At 41.4% G+C, this 16,149-nt stretch overlaps 1 protein-coding gene across 2 annotated transcripts in view; it reads left to right on the top strand.

Annotated features, from left to right (window-relative positions):
* The window catches only part of pde11a (phosphodiesterase 11a), a 355,582-nt gene that overhangs the window by 180,413 nt on the left and 159,020 nt on the right, over positions 1-16,149 (top strand). For both annotated transcript variants that reach the window (XM_080198223.1, XM_080198224.1), the window contains 3 exons: positions 4,961-5,036; positions 6,751-6,818; positions 14,606-14,698. In XM_080198223.1, coding sequence (XP_080054349.1) covers positions 4,961-5,036; positions 6,751-6,818; positions 14,606-14,698 — 237 coding nt within the window. The remainder of the gene's footprint in view (positions 1-4,960; positions 5,037-6,750; positions 6,819-14,605; positions 14,699-16,149) is intronic.

Consider the following 16,149-nt stretch of genomic DNA (forward strand, 5'->3'; position numbering starts at 1 on the left):
CCATACATTTGCACTGAAGACGCTTGGGCCTCCCACCCGCAAGCAGCATGATTGGTTTGATGAAATGATGAGGTTCTACTTGTTGTAAAGCACCATCTTCATTGGGCCTGTCAGAACGACCCACCTTCAGCTGCCAAGAAAAATGCTTTTACCAGTGCTTACCAGAATAAACTGCGTAAAATGCAGGATGCCTGGCTGAGCGCCAAGGCAGATGAAATACAGGGATATGCTGACAGAAACGACTTGAAACGGTTCTATGAAGCCCTCGACTCTCTCTATCTCAATCTCTCGGGAGATTCCCCCTCCTGAGTACAGATGGTACAACTCTCATTACAGAGAAGGCTCAGATCCTGCAGAGATGGACTGAATGCTTTGAAGCCATCCTCAACCGACCGTCATCTATTAACGATGAGGCTCTAGACTGGATTCCCCAGGTTGATATCAACAACGCCATGGATGACCCACCGGTAGTAACCGAAGTCATGAAAGCTGTCAACCAGCTATTCAGTGGCAAAGCCCCAGGGGCAAATGCCATACCTGCAAAGATCTATAAAGCTGCTGGTCCTGCACTTATTGAGAAGCTCAACGAGCTGTTCCAGTCCTTTTGGAAGCAAGGATCCATTCCTCAGGAACTTAAAGATGCTTCCATCGTACACCTCTGCAAGAGGAAGGGCAATCGGCAAGTATATGACAACCACCAGGAATCCCGCTGCTCTCCATCACAGGAAAAACCGTTGCAAGAGTCCTGCTAAATCGTCTGGTCACTCATCTGGAGCTGGGCCTGCTTCCAGAGTCACAGTGTGGCTTCCGCAAAGGTCGTGGGACTGCTGACATGATTTTGCTGCGCGCCAACTTCAGGAGAAGTGTCAGGAGCAGAATCGCGAGCTCTACACAACCTTTGTTGACCTTGCGAAAGCCTTCAATACCGTAAGCCGACAAGGCCTGTGGAGGATCAAATGAAATTCATTCAGATGATACGCCAGTTCCATGATGGCATGACGGTCAGAGTACTGGATGGCGGAGAATCCTCTGAGGCATTCCCAGTCACCAATGGCATCAAACAGGGCTGTGTGCTCGCACCCACACTGTTCAGCATGATGTTTATTGTCATGCTGAATGATGCCTTCCAGGACAGTGTTGCTGGAATCAGCCTCAAGTACAGAGTGGATGGGAAGCTTTTCAACCTGAGGAGACTTCAAGCTATTACCAAAGTGAAGGAAACTGTTCTGAGAGATTTCCTCTTTGCTGATGACTGCGCCCTGTATGCTGGCTCAGAGCCAGAGATGCAAGTCAGTATGGACAAATTTTCCACGGCTTGTGACAACTTTGGACTCACTGTCAACATTAAAAAGACCGAAGTCATGCACCAGCCTGCTCCTCATGCACTGTACACAGAACTCCTAATCACAATCAAAGGGCAGAAACTACAGGCAGTGGACCAGTTCACTTATCTTGGCAGCACCCTCTCCCAAGCAGTGACTATTGATGCAGAAGTTAACTGCAGAATAGCAAAGGCAAGTTCTGCTTTTGGTAGACTGTGCTCCACTGTATGGGAACGTCGAGGAATCAGCCCAGCAACAAAACTGAAGGTCTACAGCGCCGTGGTACTCACTACCCTCCTGTATGCCTGTGAAATGTGGAATGTGTATCAAAGGCATGCAAGACAGCTCAATCATTTCCACATGACTTGTCTTCACAAAATATTGCGCATCAGATGGCAAGACGAAGTACCAGACACTGAAGTTCACTCTAGAGCAAGTCTATCATCAGCCCACACACTGCTGATGAGAGCGCAGACCCGGTGGGCAGGTCATATCATCCGTATGTCAGACGAGCGCACACCCAAGCAGCTCCTTTTTGGGGAAATCTCTGCTGGAAAACGCTTAAATGGAGGGCAGAAGAAACGTTTCAAAGACACATTCAAAACCTCCCTGAAATTGCTTGACATTGACACGACCCCCTGGGAAATGCTGGCACAAAATCGCCCTACCAGGCGCTGCCTCATCCACAAAGGCTGTCAAGCTCACGAAGCAAGGCGTATTGCTGAAGCACAACTTAAGCGCAAGCTGCGCAAGTCCAGAGCCATCAGCGCGACAAATACAGTGTCTACACAAGTCTGTCCAATACGTGCCAGGACATTCCGTGCCCGAATTGGCCTGATCAGTCATCTTCGGACACACCACAACCAGCCTCAAAATGACTAATGGTGCCAAGGTCCTCATCGATGATGATGGACGAACAACAACAGATCCAAAAATATCTGAATAATGACCCCAGTCAGTCCCAAGGATTTCTGCTGAAGAATGCTCTACCTGTGATCACAACATTTCATAAACTCAATAAACTGAAAAATAAACCTGTATGTGAACTGAAGTTTTCATGTGTTCATTTCTACCATGCCAAAACAAGAAGAGCTGAAGAACTGGCAGAAACCAAATATATTTCCAAGATGGAGTTGTCAATAAATCCCTCATCGTGAAAATCAGGCTACTTAATGTTCATCAGCCAAAAGATACAATAATGCGTGGCTGATCTAAGTTTGACAGTCTCATAATGATTGTTAACTTCACACCTAATTCCATGTACCTTTATATTAAATTGACTAATTTCAGAAGCCTATCTTCATAGAATCAGTAGAAAAACTTTCTAGAAATGAGCCTTGATCTTTCACAGGATTAACTTGGATGCATTACAAAAAGAGTTTAAAATCAATTCTGTTTGCCTGTAACATATTAAAACATCTATTTCTCTGTATATACATGCCACAGTTGACTTGAATTTAAATTCCATTTAAATTCCTCTGAGAGAATTTCTGGCTTGCAGATAGCTCATATTTTAATGCAATTATGTGTAACTACAAAGTAAAATTCTCCATCACATTTAGATTGGAAGGCAAGCTATATTTGTTCTTTTTAAAATCAACTATTTAAAAACAAATTATTCCTCTTGCCCATCACTTCCTTTTGATTTCTGCACGTTGAAGCTGGGAGAACAGATGGACGATTTGCTCTCAGGTCCTATTAATACTGCTCCCAATCAGAATTAAGAGATGTAAAAGGATGCATGTCACTGCAATAAAGGACTCAGTAGAAATGAGGAATAAACGTTTCATAACACTATGGTACCAAACATTAGTGCAAAAAATAAAGTCCCACCAGACCCCATTACTTAGCATAGACAAAAATAATTTATTCCTGTCTATTACTTACCCAAAAAGGATTATAAACTAGTAAATGGCAGATAGCTCTCCTTTTTCTCCCCATGCCCTACCCCAATACTTCAGCTGTAATTTTATAATTAAAAGCATCATTATGTGGAAGCTGGAAATCTGAAATAAAAACAGAAAATGCTGGAAAGAAGAGTCATGCAGGTTTGGAAAAGCTATACCGACTCAAAATATTAAGTCTAATTTTCTCTCCACTGATGCTGCCAGCCAGCTGAGCTTTTCCAGCATTTTCTGTTTTAAGTTTATAATCTTTGGTTTCAGTTTTCTCCCCCAGTAATTTCAAAATTGTTAGTTTTCCAAAAGTAGAAATAACATAAATCTAGGAATTATCAAATGTATGGGTTCAGACATTCAGCTATTATAGTACAAGTGACAGGCAGCTTCATAGTCTCTTCAATGTAATAACAATATATTTGACCGGTACTCATCCTGCTCCTGCCCAGTGAAGCAGAAATACCCGCATTGAAAGTAGAATAAAAATAGTCATTAAATGGAGTTAAATTGCTTCATTCACAGAATTGTGGAGAGATACTTGAATGAAGAATTACTTGAATTACTGTTTCATTACCAATTTATTATTTCCAATTTCTTTTAAAAAAAAACACAACTTCGATTTTCTCTCTTCACACACCAAAAGCTGTGATTCATGCTGGAGTATAGTTCAATGAGTGCTGATGCCATCTGAAAACTCTCAAGTGGCCACTAGGCTTGCATGAAACCTTATAAATAGATTATTCAATTATGTCTGGAGAGGGGGAACCAGAGCTGAACCTTCTTCTCATCTACATGGACATACTGGGGCCACAGGATAGTGAACTGGAATAGAAATACTGTCTGATTTATTTTTATCCGATGACGCCGAGATCAATGAGATTAGCTAACTCTCCACAAGTTGCAAGTTGAACATGGAGTCTTCTCTATATGGTCCAGACATGCAGTGACTGTACCAACTCAATCAAACAACTGTTCAACCAACTTTCTTTAAGAAGTTTTTTTTTGTTTCCCTTTATAAATTTAAATGGTTAGAAAGTACAAATCACAGATTATTGTTAAAAGAGGGACGTAAGTCTGGAGGTTTAGTTTACGATATGCACATATAAATATAGTTACAAATTCCACTGATTAACAATTGTATATGCATTGAAAAATGTAAGTCCTATTTTTGGATTCTCTATTAAAGTAAATGAGATTGTTGAACTGCATATTACCTGGACCATATTATAGCTTTCATGATAAGCTCCTCCCTACCCCGTAAACCTTTGCATGTTATTAAAATGTTGCATATTTGGATCATCAATATTGTCCTTGCGTGACTTCACATATTTGTTATTTAAAATAATAGGTGTCTTTCATTAGCTAGATACTTCGTGGCTTAATAACCCCTGAACAAATTGATACAAATTAATGTCATATTTATTGCTGCTTGACCAAATGGAATACATCGTTAAATGTGGGGGAATGCATTTTAACTATATTACAGTTGGAGTAATTTTAGTATTGTTGTAATCTAACTTGAGAACAGTAGAATATTATTACTGATTATTTAATGCTTGCTTACTTTACCTCGATATGTACATGGATCGCATCTGACTAAGTGCCCCACTATACCAAGCTACTTAGTTGTCTGATTAACTTCTACTGTGCTGTAATTCTACCAGTGCTTGATTAAGATTAAAACTTGCCATTTGATATCAAATACACCATTTAAATTGATTTCTTTGTTTTTGCATTTAGGCTGATCAGATTTCTGGTTTCCATACCCGTTCAGTCCTTTGTGTACCAATATGGGACAGTGGCCATCAGATAATTGGTATGTGTTCAGTGATTCTTTTAATCTGTTTTAAATTTATTTCAATATTTGATTTAATAAGTTTTCAAAACTAATATATACTTGAGCAGGCAAATGCAAAAGATAATGGAACAGGGTGTAAAGCCTGTCATGCTGATTTCTTTTTCCTCCTGGGTCATTTCAGCAACTCTTGCCAGGCCGTGTGGGTAGCAGGGTGAAGTAATATGCTAAACTTGGATATCCCTCCATGGAGAGGGAAAGAAAGAGAGAAAAGGCTAGTACTGTTTTGATTCCTTCCTCCTCCATAATCACTCTTTCTACTTGTTGATGGTAGCACACTACTGAAGACTGACTTACTTTCGGACTGTTTTATTTGACAAAAACACACAAGCTGATTAGTATATAATGAGAAGTGATTAATCTAAAGATAAACAAGGTAATAGAACAGTCTGTTGTACAATAGGGTTAGGAGATTTAGAGGAGATTTGAGGAAATACTTTTTCATCCAGAGGATGGTGGGAATCTGAAACTCACTGCCTGAAAGTGTGGTAGACGCGGTAACCCTCACAACATTTAAGAAGCACTTAGATGAGCACTTGAAAACCCATAGCGGACAAAATACCGGAATACTAGACTTAAAGATGCTTGATGGCTGGTGCAAACTTAAGGGGCCATAGGGCCTCTTTCTGCGCTAAAAAACTCTATGATTAATAATACATGCCAAGGAGAGTTGGTACTGGAGTTCTGCCATGTCACAAAGAAGACACACCAAGCAGTATCCACACGCTCTGCACCGATTAAGCAAGAAAAAACACCTTGGTTATTTGCACACATGATCAGTGGATGATTTCACAATTCAGTGATGAAGCCCCGTCAGCAGGTCACAGATGAAATCTTCAGCAATATATGGTGCCCAATACAAGGAAAGGATAAATAGAAGAAGGGAAGAAAATATGAATCCCTTTAAAGAGCAAGTTTTTTTTTTAAATTGAAAATAAAATTAAGTCTGTGAAAATATGAAAATATTTAAAATAAAAGATATTTTGGCCTTGGAGGGAGTGCAGAGGAGGTTTACTAGGCTGATACCGGAGTTGAGGGGGTTGAGCTATGAGGAGAGGCTGAATAAACTGGGCTTGTACTCGTTAGAGTTTAGAAGAATGAGAGGAGATCTCATTGAGACGTATAAGATGATGAATGGGATGGATAGGATAGAGGTGGAAAGACTCTTCCCGCTCAAAAAAGACAATAGGACTAGGGGGCACAGCCTCAAGATAAAAGGGGGGCGGTTTAGAACGGAGTTGAGGAGGAACTTCTTCACTCAAAGGGTGGTGAATCTCTGGAATTCTCTGCCCGTTGAAGTGGTGGAGGCTGCCTCGCTAAATATTTTTAAGACGCGGGTTGATGGGTTTTTGATAGGAGAGGGGATTAAGGGTTATGGGGAGAGAGCGGGAAAGTGGAACTGAGCAGCGACAGATCAGCCATGATCTTATTGAATGGCGGGGCAGGCTCGAAGGGCTGGATGGCCTACTCCTGCTCCTATTTCTTATGTTCTTATTAGACACATGTTAAGATTATTTATCCTCTAATTCAGTAACTGAGGCCTGGATTTACCAGGCAGAATCCATTGCAGGTGGGTTGGCAAAAAGTCTATTGAATTTCAGTGGGAATTTTGGGTAGCATTGAAAAATCCATTTCAGTTTGTCATGTCTATGTCTAACATTTACTTGACTTTCAGGTGTGGCACAAGTCCTCAATAAGCTTGATGGGAAACCCTTCGATGATGATGACCAACGACTGTTTGAGGTAAAGAAATCAGTTAGTATTTTCTTATTCAGAGACCAGCCAGGTATTTGGTAGCACAGTAACTGCCACCATTTTGATTTAAAACCAAAGAATTTAATTGAAGCTACAATTATCAGTAATTAAATTTCTGCAGAGATATTTCTACAGCAAAATTAAATACTCCGAGGTTATGCAGATGTGGCAGGCCACTCAACCCATCTCAGTTAATCCAGGTATTTTAAAATAGTGTTCACTACGCAAAATGTAACCCAACATTTGAATGAATCTAAAGTTTTCACCGTCTCCATTTCATACAGCAGGCCATTCTAAATGTTGATCATTTCTTGTATGAACATGTTTCTCCTTGCATTTTTCCTAAATTGCCCCTTCTTCAGTTTTAACTGAAATCCCTTGTTCAAATGGTTTAAATTAATGGCCTGGATTTGTCTTCTCTGTTCTACCTATTTCTATAAAAGTCCCTCCTCTCAAAAGAGCACTGGTTCACTCAGATGGTCACTCTTAAGATTATCATCTCTTCACTAATTGGCGTCTTGCTATTACAAAGGATTTCTTGCCATTTAGCTTAATGTCTGAAGTTGTACTCCTGCCAGACACTGCCATGATATTTTCAGCATCCTTTTAGTATATGTTCGATGTAGAGTGTAAAATGGTGACTGCCCAAAGCCTTTATTCATATAAAATGAGATGATATCTGCAGCCACAGTATACAAAGCTATTTATCCAAACACCCCCCCACCCCTCCTTCGCATAAAATGAAGCTAAAGAATTGCATGCGCTATCATTTGCAAGTTACTTAACATAAAGGAAATCATTGTGCATGAACTAAAAACTGTTTTTCCTAATCTGTCCGCCAAACACATTTCATTCATGATCTCATTTCCTCTCTGGAGATGGTCGCTGCCATGGCGAATATTGCTACTAATCTGTTGCATTTATCGGAGGACAGTTGACGTTTGACACTGATGGTTGAGTTCCTTGCTCAGTTGGTGAAATCAAATCTGTCTTAACAACTGTCTGCTTTGAAGGAGAAACTTGTCTAGTTGCATGTCAATGTCTATAGTTGCAACAATAAATCTGGCTGTTCACTTTTTTATCATGTACAAGCAAGGTGACTACATTTATACAACCAAGTTTTATTGGATTTGTTGAATGTTTGCACTCTGACCGGCTCATCAAAGCTCAGTTCTGACAATGATTTGGCAGCTTTTTCAAAGTGGAATTCAGCTTTCTGTTATTTCACTTTGATTTTTGTTCCACCTGTTACTACTCTGGCTTCCATATTTTAGCTGTTGAAAGAATAGTTATAGTGCAATGTGAAATTAATCATCAGACTGGGCTACTTTCCATGCCTTCAGTAGGTGTGCTTTTCCACTCTGGATTGCTTTCTCCAGGATGTACTTGATCTTTCATGATTTCTTTGACGCTGCTGCCTCAGCCTTTTCATTTGACTGGATTTAGTTTGGAAATGGTGTAGTGCTGATTTTCCCAAGCATTCATGAAATGCCTGAATTCTTCTCTTGGGAACTGAAGCCCATTGTTGCTATTCACAATGTTGGGAATGTCATGACAACAGTTATGCTTTCTACAATCTCATTGGTGATTATTGATGCCAGCTGGTCAAACTCCCAGTAGTTTTTAATAGTAGTCAACTGTGACAACACAATCTGTGTCAGTGAGAATAAAGATATCTACTCCAAGCTTCACCCATGGTTGTCTGTTTCGTTCACTTAACTATATGTTCAATTCGTGTAATGCACTCGCGGATATATTCCTTAATCCCATTGCTCAAGAGTGCGTCTCTTCTACCGTGGAGGTAGAAGCTTTTGACCTTTTGACTTGTTTTAACTGAGGTGAGGTGGCTTTGCTTAGTATCCACTACCTGGTGCTGCAGATCATTTTTCCTGTTATATTAGACTCTTAGCTCAGTTTGTCCTTCTGGGATGAACAAGATTCCATTATAAAGTCTAAATTTTATCTTTGATGATTTAATTTCTATGTAACTGTATCAGTGTCTATCTGAGAAGGTCAATTCAATTCATCCCTGGAATGAAGGTTTATCTTACAAAGAAAGGTTGAACAGGATGGGCCTATTCCCATTGGAGTTTAGAAGAATGGGTGGTTATCTTATTGAACCATACATGATATTGAATGGACTTGTTAGAGTAGGTACCAGGAGTATGTTTCCCCTTGTGGGTGAAACTAGAACTCAGGAACATGCTTTAAAAATAAGTCTCTCTTTTAAGACAGAGATTAAGATAATCTTTTTCTCTGAGGTCATTAGAATGTGGAATTATTTTCCCCAAAAGATAGTGGAGCCTTGGACTTCAAGTATATTAAAGGTAGAATTAGATACATTTTTGAGGAAATCAGGTTGTGTGGTGGTGGTGTTAGGGGAATGGCAGAGAGGAAAGGAGAGCACAACCACAAGATAAGTTATAATCTTATTGACTGGTGGAGTAGGCTCAAAGGACTGAGTGGCCTACTCTTGCCTCTATGTTCCTATAACGCTTTGCGTTAACAAGACGTTCTTCTTCTGTATTGATTATTTCAAAGGTAACAAATCAGTTTTACCTTGAGAGTTGACGCTGCCAACCTATTTTAGGGTGTAGAGTAATTTGTCAGATTCAGCAACCAACATCTCTCCACCAACCACCTTTAGAGGTTTGTTTTTCTGCTTTCCAGCAAAACACATGCATGCAAAGTGGCTCAGCTTCTTAAAATTATAGCACTGCTTTCCTCACACTAGACATGCTTCTTATTCATTTGTATGATGTCCTCCAGAACGTTGGCCCTGATCTTTCTGTTGATCCAGCAGAAATTGTCCCTTCTATTCTCTTTAGCGTCTGCCCCGAGTGTGTCTCCTAGTGCCGGGTTTCCGGTGTCATCAGCTCCATGCTGGAAGTAGTTGGGGAGCTGCATGATATATGTTAATTTGAATTTTAATGTAATTTAAATACTATGAGCGGACCCAGGACTGAAATCTCCGGGCCCGCTAGCATCTACCCCCCTGCCAGGAATATTTCACTCCAATCCTGCTGGAGTGAACAGGAGGCAGTTGGGGCCCCCCAGAAGGTCAGGTGCTGGGAGGGTGTCGCTTGGGCGTTGGCATCTTGGCAGTGCCAGCCTGTGACCCGGGCACTGCCCATCAGGTGTGGAGCAGTGCCAAGGGGGCGGGGCCTAATGGGGATGGGCCCTGATGGGGCAGCACCTAATAAAAGGAAATGGTGGGGTGCGATTCTGCATTTTGTGATCGCAAGCAGAGGGAGAGAGGCCAGTGATTGGCATCAGGGTTGGGAGAGAAGTCAGAGCTGCCATAGGGGAGGGATGGAGATTGGGGCCTCCGGGTGGGAGTTGGGGGGGTGGCGGTGGAGATTGACGCTGCTGGGGTGAGATCGGGGGATTGAGATGGGCTGGAGGTGGGGGATGATGGGGCTGGGACCGGGCATGGTTGTGGAGCCAAAGATTAGGCCATGGGAGGAAGGGGGAGTCATGGTAGTGGATTTTCACAGTAATTTCATTGCAGTGTTAATATAAGCCTACTTGTGACACTAATAAATAAACCTAAATTGGGCTTAAAGTTAAGCACGGTTGGCATTGTGGGATCATGTTGCAGGCCACCAACCGGGAGGCTGGCAGACAGAGGCAGCTGCATATGCGCTGATCTTGGTGTTGACAGATTGGCACACACGCAGCGGCTCGCACAAAGCTATGCTGTCGGCCTCCTGGGTGGGGATAAGCCTCGCCCACTGATTTTTAGCATGAGTTACACCAGTGCTCTCTACAGTGCAGAGAATGTTGGAGATTCTTCTCTGAACTCCCACTTGTAAAAAAACCAATGTGATTTTCATGCAAATTCAACACTTAGAATTTTTGGGGGAGAATTCTGGCCCAAGAGTCTAAAACGCAGCAGTTGTAGATTAGAACAGGTAACAGCTGGTTTGAGTTTGCTTTATTAATTTGGATAGCCATTGTATTCCTTTGAATAGAGTCCTGGGCCACTTTTGGGAGAGGGAAGGCATCTTTTGGGATTATTAAATGTGAACATGATTATGCGCTTTTTATGCACAAGCTATCAGAACTGTTCAGCTGCCAAAGCTGTCCAGGAAGTGTCATAGCTGCCTATGAACTGCCCAAGGATACTAAATCAGCTAGCATGGGTGGGGCAAAGATAAAGACTGGTGGGTGGGGAATGCAGGTTGGTCTGAGTTGAAGGGAGAATGGGAAAAATAGGAGTGAGTAGAGGTGTATGGTTTGGCACATGAGGGTTAGAGAGGCCCAGGAGTGGGTTGGGACATGGTTTAGCAAAAGGAGGGTGGTTGAAGGAGTGCAGGGGAATTAGGGGGAATGGTGATATGAGGGGGATGGGCTGGGTCACGAGTTGACATAGGATGGCATGAATAGATATAGGGAGTCTGTGAATGAGGAGGGGTAAGGGCTGGAGGGAAGTTTTTTTGTTTCCTAAACTTGTCATGTCGGACTTTAGAGGCAGAATTTAATCTTACCCACCTCCACACCTGGCAGCCTCCACAAACATTTTGGGATTACCCACCCCCTATCGACTAGAAATCTGACATGTGGGCTGCCATTTTGAAAGATTGGGTTCACTGGGCCGGGAAACCTTTCAACTTTACATACTCAACCCAGGGACAGAAATCTGGGCAATAATGTTCATAACTTACATCGTTAGAGGATTCGAAGTGGATCTTCGACATATCCAAAATTTCACAAGTCTGGTTTTTATGCTCCTCAGTGAGATCTAGGATGTGATGCAGTTGTAGTACTCTTACCTAGCACTGTTGGAGCTTCTTGTTCAACTCTGTGGCAATCTCAATTCCACCATTAAGATTGAAAGAATTTGCAATTCACTCTCAAAGTCCCCTTCATTTCCATGAAAGGAGTACCCCTGGAATCTCTCAGCAATTGATGTCCTGTACAAAATTGAAGACTGACATTTTAATGATTCTTTGCTGTTTTACAGTTATCAAAATCCTCTCCATTTCAGCTGCACACTTTTGTTACCATGTTCCATGTAATGGCTACTTCTTAAAACCTTTATTTACATAAAATGACATAAGAGATCATATGAGTATGACAAGCCACAGTGTCCAAATGTATTTGTCCAAACAACATGGCCAGAATTCTCCAGTTCTTCACTCTTGTGGAATCTTCCTACCACAGGTTTTCCGGCGACGACGAGTGCATTCGATGGGAAACCCCATTGACAATGATAGGGCTAGAAGTTCCCACTGCTGAGCAATGGTGGACTGCCTCCACTGTGAAACATGCTGCAAAATTGCACAGAAAATCCTGCCCAATGTTTCTGAAGTTTCCAATTAATTTTTTAGTTTAGAACATAGAACATTACAGCACAGTACAGGCCCTTCAGCCCGCAATGTTGCACCGACTTGTGAAACCAATCTGAAGCTTATCTAACCTACACTATTCCAATATCCAATGACCATTTAAATGCCCTTAATGTTGGCAAGTCCACTACTGTTGCAGGCAGGGCATTCCATGCCGTTACTACTGTCTGAGTAAAGAACCTACCTTTGACATCTGTCCTATATCTATCATCTCTCAATTTAAAGCTCATGCTAGCCATCTCCATCTGAGGAAAATGGCTCTCACTGCCCACCCTATCTAATCCTCTGATCATCTTATATACCTCTATTAAGTCACCTCTTAATCTTCTCCTCTCTAACGAAAACCGCCTCGAGTCCCTCAGCCTTTCCTCATAAGACCTTCCCACCATACCAGGCAACATCCTGGTAAATTTCCTTCTTCATCCTTTCCAGTGCTTTCATATCCTTCCTATAATGTGGCGACCAAAACTGTAGCTCTGGTGGCCGCACCAGAGTTTTGTACAGCTGCAACATGACCTCGTGGCTCCAAAACTCAATCGCTCTACCAATAAAAGCTAACACACCGTACACCTTCTTAACAACCTTATCAACCTAGGTGCCAACTTTCAGGGATCTATGCACATGGACACTGAGATCTCTCTGCTCATCCACGCTTACCATTAGCCCAGTATTCTGTATTCCAGTTACTCCTTCTAAAGGGAATCACTTCACACTTTCCCACATTAAACTCCATTTGCCAACTCTCAGCCCAGCTCTGCAGCTTATCTATTTCCCTCTGTAACCTGCAACATCCTTCCGCACTGTCCACAACTCCACTGACTTTACTGTCATCTGCAAATTTACTAACCCATCCTTCTACGCCCTCATCCAAGTCATTTATAAAAATGACAAACAGCAGTGGCCCCAAAACAGATCGTTGCAGTAAACTACTAATAACTGAACTCCAGGATGAACATTTTCCATCAAACACCACTCTCTGTTTTCTTACAGTGACCACTTTCTGATCCAAACAGTTAAATCACCCTCAATCCCATGCCGCCGTATCTTCTGCAATAGTTTACTGTGGGGAACCTTATCAAACGCTTTACTGAAATCCATTTACACCACATCAACTGCTTTACCCTCATCCTCCTCTTTGGTCACCTTCTCAAAGAACTCAATAAGGTTTGTGAGGCATGACCTACCCTTCACAAAACCCGTGTTGACTATCCCTAATCAAATTATTACTTTCTAAATGATTATAAATCCTATATCTTATAATCCTTTCCAAAACTTTGCCCACAATAGAAGTAAGGCTTACTGGTCTATAATTACCAGGGTTGTCTCTACTCCCCTTCTTGAACAAGAAGACAACATTTGCTATCCTCCAGTCTTCTGGCACTATTTCTGTAGACAATGACAACATAAAGATCAAAGCCAAAGGCTCTGCAGTCACTTCCCTAGCCTCCCAGAGAAGCTTAGGATAAATCCCATCCGGCCCAGAGGACTTATCTATTTTCACATCCCCTTCACTGCTTTTACTTTGTAAAGCTCATTTTTCGCTCTCATTTCTATTCTGATTGTTCTACAAGATATTGTACTGCATTGTATAAAAGTGTTGCTCACATAATGCCATGTAGCACTATCCATACCTCTAATCTCCGAGAAATATTCAGAGCCTTTGTTTTAGCCTAAATGTCAATTTACATTTAGGGATCAATTTTACAAAGTCTTATCTGTGATCCCACTTGGCAGAAAATTGCCAGCAGCATGGCTGCTGTTGTTGTGATGCCTCACAAACTTTATCGCAATATGTGATTCTATTGGATATGGTTGCAGGTTCCTGAAAAATCACGATAATTTTTATTACGGAATCAGTGTCGTATGAAGACACACTTCATTTATAAGTGATGTTGATGTCATAGATTCTATTTAGCAGTTGTAGAATTGCAAAAGAGTTCACCTTAAACATAACAGCCAATATTTAAAACCAAAGGCTCCTATTGTTCTTTCTAGAATCTGATTTTATTTTCACCTTTTAAAGATCAAGATCTAACTCTTTTAAGCTTTTAAAGATCAAGGTCTAAATCTTCGTAAACCTCCATTACAATTTCCAAGATTTGAATGGCCTGTATAAGTCAGGTGGTTGAAAAAACAGTAAAATATATTTGAAGCAAATTGGTTAATATATGGAACAATTCTAGAAAATGCTGCATCTTGATAAGTTCCAGGTCTATCTCCAGTTATGAAATATAATGCAATTTTACACGAGGTTGGCTTTTTTAGCATCTAAAACATAGAAGTGAAAAAGTTAAACAACACTTATGGCCAATATTAACTTTAAAATTTAAAGTAATTATTAATGTGGGATCTTTAACACTGGAGAAATATTATACAGGTGGGACTTACATTTTTAAATTGTAATTCTGTTGGAATGTGTTTCAGGCATTTGTTATTTTCTGTGGCCTTGGTATCAACAACACCATAATGTATGACCAAGTGAAGAAGTCCTGGGCAAAGCAATCTGTAGCTCTTGACGTGAGTATTTACTCAGCTTTATACATTGTACTAAATCAGGAGTCTTTTTTCCATCAATAACATAGTTGCTAGTCATGGTAAACTACAATTGCATCTGGAAGCCCTTGTGATTCATGAAGGTAATGGAGTTGTATGAAAGAACCTGCAGGGTGGCAGAAGTACAGTCTTGGGAGAATATTACAATATGTGCAAACTCCCGGGATCTATCTTGCTGCTTCTAGATATCTAATGGGAAAGTGATTAATGTATATGCTGTAACAAACTAGGCATTGGTCAACTGTTTGATGCAAGAATGGACTGCAGACTGAGTGATGTTATTGATATTTGTGTGGCAGCCGAAGGGGCAAGAGGCAAAGAACCTCGGGTTGCAGTGACCTTGATTGCAACAGGCAATAATGTGATGGATGGTTACTGGTCTTGCTGTATAGAACAACACAACTCTGACAGTGTCCCTAGAAAAGTGACCTCAGAAATATAGATAGACTGTTCTGGGCCATACTCCATTGGGAAAGTAAAGATTCTTCCCAATAAGCTTTCTACTTAGTCTGCCTCATATGCAGCTGTGTTTGTTCTAGCCACCTATTGTTGCTGATTTTCTTTCTCCTCCTCCTCTTGCCAGAGTTGCATTCTTAGAAGGACCCCAATGAAGAAATAAATGAGATGGTAGAGTTCCATTAAGAGTTCAGAATGTTCCACTTTGAAACCGTCTAATTAACAAGAAAATTATAGAATCCCTATTGTGCAGAAAAACACCATTCGGCCCAGTGGGCCGACACTGACAACAATCCCACCCAGTCCCAATCCCCATAACCCCATCTATTTACTCTGCTAGTCACACTGACACTAAGGGGCAATTTAGCATGGCACATCTTTGGAGTGTGGGAGGAAACCCACACAGAGACAAAGAACTTGCAAACTCCCCACAGACAGTGAGCTGAGGCCAGAAAGTCAGAATCAGTGCCAACAAAAATGTATCCCAAAATGTATCCGCAGTTGCACTTGAGAGCAGACCGATAATGCTTTGGCCTCAATCTTGTATTTGTTGAACACATGCTATCAGCAGGCCCAGATTTGGCAGGCCAATTAAGTGGTGGGGAGGGGGAGAGTTTCCAGTAAGCTCCCAAAAGGCTGACGGCTGCTGTGGAACTGCTTCAGGGAGCTTCAGCATTGTATAAGTGAAATGAACTCAAAGAAATGCTGCAAACTGTATCTACACTATAGATTCAAGCATCTGACAACAAACCTCATTGGACCTCATCCCTGAAACATCTGCTTTTTTATATCACCCAGGATGTTTCATCCTGTTGTGGAACATTTTTGTTGTGAAAATGTGAAGGTCACCTGGCCCATCAGCCAACCATAAAAGTGGATGGGTCAATTGTTTTCTTAATGGGCTTAATTGCACACTTAATTGTCAGCAGGGGTGCTTCAGAATCTCACGTGCACACATC

This window comes from Carcharhinus amblyrhynchos, chromosome 11, assembly GCF_965287045.1.
Source record: "Carcharhinus amblyrhynchos chromosome 11, sCarAmb.v2.hapA, whole genome shotgun sequence".
NCBI classification, from domain to species: domain Eukaryota; kingdom Metazoa; phylum Chordata; class Chondrichthyes; order Carcharhiniformes; family Carcharhinidae; genus Carcharhinus; species Carcharhinus amblyrhynchos.